Source organism: Takifugu rubripes, chromosome 1, assembly GCF_901000725.2.
Source record: "Takifugu rubripes chromosome 1, fTakRub1.2, whole genome shotgun sequence".
Taxonomy (NCBI): domain Eukaryota; kingdom Metazoa; phylum Chordata; class Actinopteri; order Tetraodontiformes; family Tetraodontidae; genus Takifugu; species Takifugu rubripes.
The window spans coordinates 6,824,357-6,837,778 of record NC_042285.1 but is presented as its reverse complement, the minus strand read 5'-3'; the positions used below and the strand labels follow the sequence as shown (position 1 = coordinate 6,837,778).

The following is a 13,422-nucleotide window of genomic DNA, read 5'->3' as shown; positions in this document are numbered from 1 at the left end:
ATGCTAATAATTGGCGGAGCCCTGTATTTGTTTAATATGGGCTATTTCTCACTTTTGTTATCAGGTAATGTCCTAAGTATTCAATTTTAAGTAAAGTGAATCCAACACACGGTGCACAGTGCAACCAATGAACATTGAGAAAACAGGAAGTGACACAATACGTTACCGGAAATCCGTCTCAGATTGCAGGCAGTATAGCAAGGAAAGGAAACTGATGATGGATGGACTGAGGGAAATGGGAATGGTGGATGGGGATGAGAATTTTGAGTTAGGTGGAGAGTTCAGGCGGGAAAAGGGAGGTTTTAAATTTCTGACCTGGACAAGTGAAAAGGAGGGTTTAATGATATAGACGACCAGAGGGTGGAAGTAGTGCAACAATATGTATGCCAACTGCCGTTAAAAACAAACAAAAAGAAGAAGAAGCTCTCAATTTGATTCGTTGTCGGTGAGGGTGGAGCTTGGGCAGCCTCCCAGACTGAGCAGTCTGGAGGTAGAATCAGAAGGCAGGAGAGAACGCTGGAGCTTCGAGTCGAGTGAGTATTGGTTGATGGTCTCGTCTACGTCTGCTGTAAAAATATCTATGTTTCGACACTGAAACGTGTAAGTGTAAATCATTGCCATTGACAGACAAATATGCAACTGGTCGGAAAAATAGCACTACATTTATTGCTAGATTCGCCGTAAATTATGGTATATTGACTGATCTCGTGTGTATCAACCAGTCTACAGTTTATCTAAGTTCTCAGAGATGGAGATATCGTTTGCGGGTTATCGAGCCATGGTCACTGGAGCAGGAAAAGGTAACTACAACAGCCTATAACCTTTGAACGAACCGCATTGTAATGAAGCACGAGAGGGTTGTTTATTTGTTTAATCATTCCTCAATACTTTTTTTTATATCTCTTTACACTCCTAAATGTTAACAAGTCGCTGTTTATCATCTTGACGCTATAACCAGTATTATAGAACATACGAAGTATTTTAGATTAGTGATTAAACGTCTTCCTGTTGCCTTGGATTGAAGCATTTAGCAACCAGCAATATGGAACCGATATAAGTACACTCAATCATTTTTAACATTTGATTGTCCAGGTCTTGACATCCATTCAGTGGGGTTTATTTGTGAAGTTTAAGATGTTGAATTGTTGTGCTTCTTTATATTTAGGGATGTTCTATCATTCAGGTATTGGCAGGGCCACAACTCTGGCCCTGGCTCACTGTGGGGCAAAAGTTGTGGCAGTCACACGTTCACAAGCTGACCTGAACAGTTTGTTGCTGGAGGTAACCCTATTATTGCTATGTAACTGTGACCGTGTGCCTATCCTGTATTTAATGTTGATATGAGCCATGCCACTACCACCATAACTGCGTTGTTCTTTTCATTTTTACCATTAGTTTATTAGCACAGATTCTCTTTTTTCCCATTTTTTTTAAATTATTTTTTAACACCAGGGACAATTGTAAAACCCAGAGAGAATATACAGTGACCATTGACCAACCAAACAATTGTGCCAACTGTGGCACTAATGATATCGAGATTAAAGATATAATTAAAAGTTATGATATCTATCTTTATCAACATGTAAATTGATCCCCCCTGCTTCTTTATTTTCTGTGGTTCACATCTGTATCAGCTTTGAATCATAAAATTTAATTTGTGCAATGTTAGAGCTTGACTTTGTGCAGTAAACTCACTTACCACTAAATTTATATCCTGGCAAAGAAGATATTCAGATTCAGATCTCTATTTTTTTTCCCACAACGAGGAAATTTACGGAGCAACAGCAGCAAAAACACACAGGAAAAGACATTCAGGAATGCAAGGATAGAAATGGAACAAAAATTAATAATAATAAAATAATACAAAAAATTGAAATAAGAATAGAAAATACACTTCTCAAAAAAATTAGCGGAACACTTCGAAAACACATAAGATCTAAACAGGGGGAAAAGTGTTCTTGAATATCTTTCCTGATAAAAAGTAGGTGATGTATTAGTAACAAAATGAGGCGACATAATTTGATAGAAATGAAAATGATTGCCCTATAGAGGATGGGGGGGGATCAAAGACACCCCAAAAATGAAAGTGAAAAAATTATGCAGCAGACTGGTCCATTTTGCCAAAATGTCATTGTAGCAACTCAAAATGATTCTCAGTAGTTTGTGTGGCCCCCATGTGCTTGAACGCATGCCTGACAACGTTGGAGCATGCTCCTAATGAGACGAGGAATGGTGTCCTGGGGGATCTCCTCCCAGATCTGGACCAGGGCATCACTGAGCTCCCGGACAGTCTGAGAATCAACCTGGCAGTGCCGGATGGACCTAAACATAATGTCCCAGAGGTGTTCTATTGGGTTTATGTCCTGGGTCTTCCCAGGGGCCTCCTACCAGAGGGATATGCCCTGAACACCTCACCAAGGAGGCGTCCAGGGGGCATCCTGACTAGATGCCCAAGTCACCTTATCTGGTTCCTCTCAACACAGAGGAGCTGCGACTCTTCTCCAAGCTCCTCCCGGATGGCAGAGCTTCTCACCCTATCTCTAAGGGAGAGCACAGACACCCTCATTTCGGCCGCTTTTACCCGTGATCTTGTTCTTTCGGTCATTACCCAAAGCTCATGACCATAGGTGAGAGTAGGAAAGAAGATCGAGCGGTAAATCGAGAGCTTCACCTTTTGGCTCAGCTCTCTCTTCACCACAACGGACCGGTGCAGAGTCCGCATTACTGCTGATGCCGCACTGATTCACCTGTTGATCTCCTGCTCCATTCTTCCCTCACCCGTGAACAAGACCCCGAGGTACTTGAACTCCTCCACTTGGGGCAGGATCTCCTCCGTGACCCGGAGAAGGCACTCCAGACTGAGAACCATGGCCTTGGATTTGGAGGTTCTGATTCTCATCTCAGCCGCTACACACTCAGCGGCTAACCGATCCAGCGATAGTTGGAGGTCACAGGCCAATGACGCCAACAGGACCACATCAACTGCAAAGAGCAGACACCTGATCCTGAGGTCCCCAAACCCCCTCAACACCATGACTGCGCCGAGAAATTCTGTCCATAAAAGTTATAAACAGAATTGGTGACAAAGGGCAGCCCTGGCGGAGACCAACGCTCACTGGAAACAAGTTCGACTTGCTGCCAGCAATGCGGACCAAACTCTGACACCGATCGTACAGGGAGCGGACGGCCCGTATCGGGGGGCCCGACACCCCATACTCTCGGAGGACCCCCCACAGGACCCCTGAGGGACACAGTCGAATGCCTTCTACAAGTCCACAAAACACATGTGGACTGGTTGGGTAAACTCCCATGCACCCTCGAAGACCCTGTTGAAGGTGTAGAGCTGGTCCACCGTTCCACGCCCAGGACAAAAACCAAATTAACCTGAAAAAACCTCTCCTGAATCTGAGGTTCGACTATCCGGCGGACCCTTCTCTCCAGTACCCCTGAATAGACCTTGCCAGGGAGGCTGAGGAGTGTGATCCCCTTTTTGAGAAGGGGGACCGGAGGGTGTGTTCCAACTATAGGGGGGCTCACATTCCTCACACTCCTGGCAGACCGGTCACCCTTTCTACGCGATGTTGCAGAGTCAAGTCAACCACGACAGCCGTACAACATCCAGAGCCTTAAGGAACTCTGGGCGGATCTCATCCACCCCCGGGGCCTTGCCACTGAGGAGTTTTTTGACTACCTCGGCAACTTCAGCCCCGGAGGTATAAGAGCCTGTCCCCATGCCCTGCTTCCTCACTGGAAAGCGCGTTGGTGGGATTGAGGAGGTCCTCGAAATATTCCTTCCACCGATCCACAACATCCTGAGTTGAGGTCACTAGCACACCATCGCCACTATACACAGTGTTGACAGTGCACTGCTTCCCCTTCCTCAGACGCCGGATGGTGGTCCAGAACCTTTTCGAAGCCGTCCGGAAGTCGTTCTCCATGGCCTCATCGAACTCTTCCCATGCCCGGGTCTTTGGCTTGGCAACTGCCATAGCTGCACTCCACTTGGCCTGCCAGTACCTATCTGCTGCCTCAGGAGTCCCACAGGCCAGTAAGGCCTGATACGACTCCTTCTTCAGCCTGACGGCATCCCTCACCACTGGTGTCCACCAGGGCATTGCCGCCACGACAGGCACTAACCACCACAGCACCGGTCAGCCGCTTCAACAATGGAGGCACGGAACATGGTCCACTCGGACTCAATGTCCCCCGCCTTCCCCGGGACATGGTCAAAGCTCTCCCGGAGGTGTGACTTGAATCTCTTCTTCTTACAGGCGACTCTGCTAGGCGTTCCCAGACGACCCTCACAATACGTTTGGGTCTGCCGGGTCTGTCCGGCATCTTTCCCCACCATCGGAGCCAACTCACCACCAGGTGGTAATCAGTTGACAGCTCTGCCCCTCTCTTCACCCGGGTGTCCAGAACATGCGGCCGCAAATCCGATGACACAACCACAAAGTCGATCACACCTAAGGCGTCCTGGTGCTAAGTGTACATGTGGACGCCTTTATGCCTGAACAAGGTGTTCATTATGGACAATCTGATATGAACACAGAAGTCCCACAGCAGAACACCACTCGGGCTCAGATCGGGGGGGGCAATCTTCCCAATCACACCTCTCCAGGTCTCACTGTTGCTGCCAACGTGAGCATTGAAGTCACCCAGGAGGAAGAGGGAACCCCCAGCAGGAGCAATCTCCAGCATTCCCTCTAAGGACTCCAAAAAAGGTGGATACACTGAACTGCTGTTTGGGGCCATAGGCACAAGCAACAGTCAGGATTTGTCCCCCCCCCCCCCCCCCCCCGAAGGTGAAGGAAGGCTACCCTGTCATTCACCGGGGTAAACTCCAATATACAGGCACTGATCTGGGACGCAACGAAGATTGCCACCCCTGCCCGTCGCCTCTCACCATTGGCAACTCCAGAGTGGTAGAGAGTCCAACCCCTCTTGAGTAGACTGGATCCAGAGCCCTTGCTATGCGTCGAGGTGAGGCCGAATAGTCGGAACTTCTCAACCTCGCACACCAGCTCAGGCTTCCTTCCCATCAGAGAGGTGACATTCCACGTCCCTAGAGCTAGTTTCTGCAGCCGGGAATCAGACCGCCGAGGTCCCTGCCTTCGGCCGCCACCCAACACACAATGCACCCGACACCCATGGCTCCCCCTGCAGGTGGTGAACCCACGGGAAGGGGGTCCCATGTTTGAGCTGTGCCCTGCCAGACTCCATGGGCCACCAGGCGCTTACCAACGTGCCCCGCCCCCAGGCCTGGCTCCAGGAGGGGGCCCCGGTGACCTGCGTCCGGGCAAGGGAAACTTGGAACCAATAATATTGCTCGTCATTAGGGGGTCCTGGGCTACACTTTGTCTGATCCCTCCCCTAGGACCTGTTTGCCATGGGTGAACCTACCAGGGGCATAAAACCCCAGACAACAGAGCTCCTAGGATCATTGGGACACGGAAACCCCTCCACCACAATAAGGTGGTAGCCCAGGAGGGGTAGATTAATTATTTTCAACTTTTCAAGATCATGCTTTGTGCCCCATGTTTTTGTAATTACTCAGAATAATGTCACAATTTACTTCATCAGAAGAACATCACTGTATACGAATGGTAATTACTGCATGTAGCCCAGAGATATTATAAAAAGCAATAGAATAGTAGCATTTGTCAGATGACAAAGTGTGTAGACTATTTTATATCCATCATAAAAAAGCTAATGAAAATACTGTTTTGAACAACACATTTATCTTGTAAAAATATAAATATTCTTTTTTGTTGATCATCACTTAAAGATATTTAGGCTTAAACATTTTAATATTGAACTATATGATATATTTTTCTCATTTAAATCTATTTGATCTATCATACCTTTTTGTTCTTCGGTGGTCTGCCTTGGATATTTGCGTTTGTGGACAGTGTCCGTCTATCACCTCCTTGTGTGTAGACCTGGCAGATTGGGAAGCTACTGAGGCAGCACTGCAACATATAGGATCCATTGATCTTTTGGTCAACAGTGCTGCCTGTACCAGCCTTCAGCCATTTCTGGAGGTCACACCTGAGCAGTTTGACAAGTGAGACAAAGTACATGGTCCTGTTAAAAACAGCTAAATGCGAAAAAACATATTACAACCTATTTCATTCTTGTACCTGCAGACTATTCAATGTGAATGTGAAAGCAGCACTGCATGTCTCTCAGGTACAGTAAAGTAAAATAGTCAATGCTCTAGGGGTGTGTGTGAGTGAGTGAGTGAGTGAGTGAGTGAGTGAGTGAGTGAGTGAGTGAGTGAGTGAGTGAGTGAGTGAGTGAGTGAGTGAGTGAGTGAGTGAGTGAGTGAGTGAGTGAGTGAGTGAGTGAGTGAGTGAGTGAGTGAGATTTTGGTTCTGGTAAACACTATGTTAAAAAATGTACTTTTTTAAAAAAGAGAATGGATGAATATACAGGAATTAATTATTTCAGTAAAGAGTTCTTTGTCTCTGTGGTCAGATTGTGGCTCATGGTATGATTGCCAGGGGTTCAGGAGGCTCCATTGTCAATGTGTCAAGCCAAGCATCCCAGTGTGCCCTCAGAGATCACACCATATACTGTAAGAAAAATTACTTCATGAGTCTGATTCTCAAGTTTATCTATTACTTTTACCTGTTTCATTAGTCAAGTCGTAGCTGTTTTGTTCATATACAGTATGTGCAATAAATTCTAAAATCATTTGTTTACATTGTTCTTCTGCAGTATTGTGTATTCAAAATATTTGTTCTTTTTAAATCTTGGCTGTCTTGTGTCTTTATTTTTTTTGGTCAGGTGCCACCAAAGCAGCACTGGACATGCTCACAAAAATGATGGCTCTAGAGCTTGGTCCCCACAAGGTGATGTCACCCATTCCCATAGAGAACATTTATATCAAGGAATATGAGAGAAGTTGTTCTCTGATATGGTTTGGCCTATTTGTTAAGTCTTATATTTGGTCAACAAATAATAAATAATAATTTGTCAGTCACACATTATAATACACATAATAAAATGTATTCATAGTTAGGTTGTTAAGCTGGAGCCAGTAGCAGTCAAGCTTGAAGCAGCATCAGTGTTATGTTGTGGTCTGTCAGATACGCGTGAACAGCGTGAATCCCACAGTGGTAATGACAGAGATGGGCCGTTTGGCTTGGAGCGAACCTGAAAAAGCCAGTGCCATGACATCCCGTATCCCCCTTGGCCATTTTGCAGGTCAGATTAATATATATATATATATATATATATATATATTTTTTTTTTTTTTTTAAACACTTACACTGTGATGTGTATGTCTACAGAGGTGGAGGATGTGGTCAATACAATTTTATTCCTGCTGAGTGACAAGAGCAAGATGACCAACGGAGTCACTCTGCCAGTGGATGGAGGCTTCCTGGCTTGTTGACTTAAGTGAGATTTATCTCACAAAGAAAAACACATATTTTGTAATTACAACTATAATACAGAAATTAATAAACTTAAATCTCAACTTTTCTTTGTTCTTATTAATTGGGAACTTTTTTTAAACTCTGGAGATTGACAATTATCAGATGAGTGGTTAAATAAGCCTTTAAATGCAGACACAACTCTTAGACCAGGGGTCACCAACGCAGTGCCCGCGGGCGACAAGGCGCCCCCAGGACCCCTTTAAGGCGCCCGCGAAGCATGCGCCAAAAATAGCACGGCTCATATTTCAATTCAGTATTAATGTTATACACATATTTTTAATTATTGCTCATATTGTGCCACTTTTAACGTTATATAAAATAAAAATAATCAAGTAGAAATAATTTAAAAATTCAATTAGAAATATTTGATACCAAACTCGCGTCTTTCTAAGTCAAAGGTCAGTCACGCGGTGCCGCCCCGCCTTTTCCTGACCCATTGAACACGCAAAGTGATGAGGAGTTACCTTGCTTGTGCTTTTGCCCAAAAAATCATGGCAGAAAAGCGAAAAAGGACATACGTTTTTAACGATGGTTGGAAAGAAGAGTTCTTTTTTACGTCCTTTAAAGATAAATGTCTGTGCCTTATTTGCGGGACGACTGTTGCAGTACCAAAGCGGCACAATGTGGAAAGGCACTTCAAAACCTGCCACGGAAACTTTGATGTCAACTATCCACCTGGCAGCGCATTACGGACAGAAAAAGATCATGGATTAAAGGCATCTTTAGACAAACAGCGGACTTTTTTCACGAAGCCGATGAAAAAAATCACAGAATGCCACTGAAGCCTCGTTTAGAGCTGCGCATTTTTTGATAAAGAACAAGAAAACCTTTTCGGATGGAGAGGTTTTTAAAGAAACTATGATGCTCGTTGCTAATACATTATTCAAAGATGAGAAACATGGTCCTGAAGTCATCTCTGCGCTCTCCGATGTCCAGCTTGGAGCAAGTACGATGGCAAGACGAGTGTCATCTTTGTCTGAGAACTTGACAGAGCAGGTGGAACGGGATCTTGCTGCGTGCAGGTGGTTCAGTATCCAATGTGACGAGTCAGTAGACAGCGCCAGCACGGCTCAGCTGATGATATTCATCCGAATGGTGTTTGATGATTTTTCTACAAAAGAAGAACTGCTGACACTCCTGCCACTGAAGGCAACAACGCGGGGAGTTGACAAATACACCGCGGTCAAAAACTTCTTCGCAGAGAAAAAGGTGCCATTAAATAAGTTGGCATCAATAACAACAGACGGGGCACCAGCCATGACGGGCCGGCATGCGGGCTTCATTGCACAATGCAGGAATGATCCAGACTTCCCAACGTTTCTGCACTACCACTGCATCATTCATCAACAGGTGATTTGTGCGAAAGTGACTGGCTTTGATCACGTGATGACTCCTGTCTTAAGGATCATAAACAGCATCCGCTCCAAAGCAAAACAACACAGAATGTTTAAGATGCTGCTGGAGGAGCTGTCCGCTGAATACGGCGACTTGCTATTACACACTGAAATAAGATGGCTCAGCAGGGGACGGATTCTACAGCGTTTTTTGTCACTTCTGAGTGAAGTCAAAGAGTTCATGCTTTTCAAGGGGAAGACGTATCGCTGCTTGAGGATCCAGAGTGGTTACTTGACCTCGCATTTTTAACTGTTGTGACTGAGAAGCTTAACCATCTGAATCGGGAACTGCAAGGTAAAGACAAAACTGTTGCTCACATGATCAGTGCAGTAAACGCATTTAAAGCTAAGATGAACATTTTCTCTGCGCATGTGGAAAGAAAAAAAATGCAGCATTTTCCTTCTGTGCAGGCAGTGTTAAAAGACAATGTTTCTGCATCTGCAGCTTTAGATGAAGTTGTAACAAAGTACTCCCAAGTCATAAACAGATTAGGACAGGAATTTGAAGACAGGTTTTGTGACTTTGAGAAGCTTGAGCCATGCGTGTCATTTGTTACAAATCCTTTCATGTACGTAGACGTGACATCCACTGCTGAGCAGCTCAGTGCTTTGTTCAGTTTGAGCGCTACTGATGTAGAGATGGAAATCTTAACGCTGCAAAATGACATAAACCTTAAAGCTCATCAGTCTGCACCAAACCTTTGGTGCCTTGTGGACAAAGAGAAGTACAGTGGTGTGTGCACAGCAGCTATGAAAATTGCCAGCTTTTTTGGTTCAACATATCTGTGTGAATCAGCCTTTTCCAATATGAACTTTAAGACTTAGACACTACTTAGTAGTAGGAAGTCAATGTACAATATTGATGGTTGATTCTCCATGTTCTATCTTTCAATGCAAACCATTTATATCACTTGGTTGCACACAAATACACTCATTACATTGAACAATCAAAACTAGAGCTGATCTGGGCAGTGGGGGTCAGAGGTCGGCAGGTCATTGCACAGCTATGGGGTTTGCAATAGATGCATGGATACAGAGAGTCAGAGTTGGGGGGGGGGGGGGGGTGACAAAAAACAACACAAGAAAATGTGTAGTAGGGGAGGAACGGAGCCAGTGTTAAGGAATTCTCCAGCTTCCAGGACCATGTTGAGTTTATCATATAGACAACAAGTGCCTGGCTATTTAAAAAGATTCTTGATGTCAAAAGGCTCATTTACTGGGAAACATGCAATGATCAGCAGGAGCTGTGAGCCTCTGAAGTCATCGGAAAATGGACACTGCATGTTTGGCAGCCAGGCAGGAATAGTTCCCCAATCAGGCTGGGAATGTCACTTTTTTAGGAGAGCTCACTGTAGTATATACTGTATGCTGTCTGAACTTGCCCTTCGGGGAGGCACTTTTCTGATGTAGACCTATACTGGAGTTTTGTTGTCTCCATATTGCGCAATATAAACTTACTTCCTGAAACATACCCAGAGTGGAAAGGAAGTGGCATTCTGGAAAGGAAGTGGCATTCTTGTAAAATAGACAGCTATCATGTAGCCTGGCAAGACTGTCTATTAGGTTACAAAAAGGCCCTTCGCAAGGCTAGAACAGCTTATTTTTCTTCTTTGATTGAGGAAAATAAGAGCAACCCCAGGTTTCTTTTCAGCACTGTGGCCAAATTAACTAAGAGTCACAGTGTTTTAGATCCACGTATCCCTTCTTCCCTTAGTGGTGAAGACTTCATGAGCTTCTTCACTGATAAAGTTCTAGCTATCAGAGAGAAAGCTAACCAGGCTATCCCAACAACTGGACCATCACCAGATGTGCCGACTGTGGGAACATACAGGTTCTCCAACGAGCCCTTAAACTCCTTCAGCCCTATATATTTTTCTGAGGCGTCATCGCTAATTCAGAAATCCAAGACCACCACGTGTCTTTTAGATCCCATCCCAACACACCTGTTGAAGGATATTCTACCACTGATAGGCAGTTCTATCCTGGACCAGATCAATGGTTCTTTAGTGTCAGGTTATGTACCCTGGTCCTACAAGGTGGCAGTGATTAAGCCATTGCTTAAAAAACCATCACTGGATCCTGACGTATTAGCAAATTATAGGCCAATATCCAACCTTCCTTTTATCTCTAAAGTTCTAGAGAAGGTGGTGGTGACTCAGTTACTGGAGCACCTGCAGAGGAACAGCCTGTTTGAGATGTTTCAGTCAGGCTTTAGAGCTCACCACAGCACAGAAACAGCACTTCTTTAAGTCACTAATGATCTTCTCATAGCTTCAGATCATGGACTGGTCTCTATGCTGGTTCTGCTGGATCTCAGTGCTGCTTTTGATACAGTTGATCACAGCATCCTGTTACATAGACTGGAACATGTGATTGGGATTAAAGGGACAGCACTAGACTGGTTTAGATCATACTTATCTGATAGATACCAGTTTGCTTATGTCCATGGTGTTCCCTCCTCATACAGTAGGGTTAGCCATGGAGTTCCTCAAGGTTCTGTATTCGGACCAATCCTCTTCACATTGTACATGCTTCCCTTAGGGAACATGATTCGGCAGCATGGGATACATTTTCATTGTTATGCTGATGACACTCAGCTCTATTTATCCATGAAACCCGAGGAGACAGAGAAGTTAGTGAAGCTCCAGACCTGTCTTAAAGACATAAAGTCCTGGATGTCTTCAAATTTCCTCCTCCTTAACCCAGGAAAAACTGAGGTCATGGTGTTTGGTCCTGAGCCTCTCTGGGATAGATTAGATCACATGATCACTCTAGATTGTATCTCATTAACATCTAGTCTCTCTGTGAGGAATCTAGGAGTAACTTTTGATCAAAATCTCTCCTTTAACTCACACATTAAATTAGTCTCTAGAAGTGCCTTTTTTCACTTGAGGAACTTCACAAAGATCAGGAAGCTGCTGACGCGGCATGATGCTGAAAAGTTAGTCCATGCATTTGTTACTTCCAGGCTGGACTACTGTAACTCTTTATTATCAGGGTGTCCAAACAACTCTTTAAGAAGCCTCCAGTTGATCCAAAATGCTGCAGCCAGAGTTCTGACAGGTATTGACAAAAGAGATCACATAACTCCTGTACTGGCGTCGCTTCATTGGCTGCCCGTTAAATTTAGAATAATTTTTAAAACCCTTCTTTTGACCTACAAGGTCCTCAGAGGCCTAGCTACCTGGAGGAGCTAGTGATACCTTATCAGCCCAATAGACGGCTCCGCTCTCAGAATGCTGGTCTACTTGTGGTTCCCAGAGTTTCTAGGAGTAGAATGGGGGGCTGAGCATTTAGCTACCAGGCCCCCCTGCTATGGAACCAGCTCCCTGTCCAGGTACGGGAGGCTGACTCCATCGCTACTTTTAAGATCAGACTCAAAACCTACCTCTTTGAAAAAGCTTATTGTTACTAATTCAGTAGTTCCAGTTACTATCATAGACAGACAAATTATCATACTTGGGGCGTCGTCTAATCATTAGGTCACATCTTAGCTATGCTGTTATAGGCCAAGGCTGCCGGGGTCCGGAAACATGATCACCTGACAGGCCTCTGTCACTCCACTGGGTCATGGTTTCCTCTCCTCTCCTCTCCTTTCCTCTCCTCATCAAGCAGACTAGTTCTTGTGTAGTTTTTCTGCTTCTCCCCCCCCCCCTCCCTACTTATTTACAGGTATCGCCGCCCTCGGAGCTGCATAATGACCTCCGGCCCCGCTGAAGTGATTGTATATCATATTTTTTGTGTGTTTCTGTGCTCTGTGCCTCTCCTCTCCCTCTCCCTCTCCCTCTCCCTCTCCCTCTCCCTCTCCTCTCCTCTCCTCTCCTCTCCTCTCCTCTCCTCTCCTCTCCTCTCCTCTCCCCCTCCTCCTCCTTTCCTCTACCTCCCCTTCACTCTACTTCTCCTCTCCTCTCCTCTACCCCTCCCCTCCCCTCTCCTCTCCTCTCCTACCTATCCTACCTATCCTATCTTCTACCTGTCCTCCCCCTTCTCCTCTCTCTTTACCCAGCCGGCCATCAGCAGGAGGGTCCCCCTACATGAGCCTGGTCCTGCTCAAGGTTTCTTCCTGTTAAAGGGGAGTTTTTCCTTGCCACTGTTGCTTGTCTGGGGTCAGGCCCTGGGATTCTGGAAAGCGCCTTGAAACAATTTTGATTGTATAAGACGCTATATAAATAAAGATTGATTTGAGTGTTTTTAGGACAAAAACTTTCACGACACCAGCAGGGTGACAGAAACCTTTTATATTTGGGAGTTTATGCTCAGTAAAATTGCTTTATTTTCTTATTTATTTCTTATTTAATTTCTTGAATAAAAGGCACTATAAAATTCTTATCATAACAAATGTGATACATATAAGATGCTTAAATATTATTATTAATTGAAGCATTGCTAAGTATCATAACCCCAACATAAATTCAATCATTCCCTGGTTAATATATCTATAAAAACGCTATTACTTTCAAGAACAAAGGCTAACGAGTCCCCAATAAATGTCATGCAAACCCACAAAATCATAGTATGTTTGAGTATATAAAGGAACGCTTGTCTTTGTGTCACATATTAAGTTACTTCATTTATTAAGCACC

General features: G+C 44.7%; 1 protein-coding gene across 5 annotated transcripts; it reads left to right on the top strand.

Moving 5' to 3' along the window:
- The first annotated feature begins 205 nt into the window (after nt 1-205).
- Nucleotides 206-7,491, top strand: dcxr (dicarbonyl/L-xylulose reductase). 5 transcript variants are annotated; one of them, XM_011619237.2, is made up of 9 exons: nt 224-533; nt 723-800; nt 1,166-1,281; nt 5,913-6,067; nt 6,150-6,192; nt 6,481-6,580; nt 6,793-6,857; nt 7,095-7,212; nt 7,299-7,491. In XM_011619237.2, the coding sequence occupies exons 2-9, from the start codon at nt 749-751 to the stop codon at nt 7,400-7,402; spliced, it is 753 nt and encodes a 250-aa protein (XP_011617539.1). In that variant the 5' UTR covers nt 224-533; nt 723-748; the 3' UTR covers nt 7,403-7,491. The 5 variants fall into 5 exon arrangements, 4 of the variants coding, with proteins under 4 accessions (XP_011617539.1, XP_011617540.1, XP_011617541.1 ...); XM_011619238.2 differs by having other exon boundaries at nt 224-600; XM_011619239.2 differs by having other exon boundaries at nt 227-600; nt 1,184-1,281.
- The last annotated feature ends 5,931 nt before the right edge of the window (nt 7,492-13,422 follow it).

Excerpts from the sequence above, each read along its gene's own strand:
- dcxr (XM_011619237.2), top strand. The coding sequence starts at position 749 with ATGGAGATATCGTTTGCGGGTTATCGAGCCATGGTCACTGGAGCAGGA. Across the intron at positions 801-1,165 it reads GGTCACTGGAGCAGGAAAAG|GGATGTTCTATCATTCAGGT; the intron begins GTAACTACAACA and ends CTTTATATTTAG. Across the intron at positions 7,213-7,298 it reads CCCCCTTGGCCATTTTGCAG|AGGTGGAGGATGTGGTCAAT; the intron begins GTCAGATTAATA and ends GTATGTCTACAG.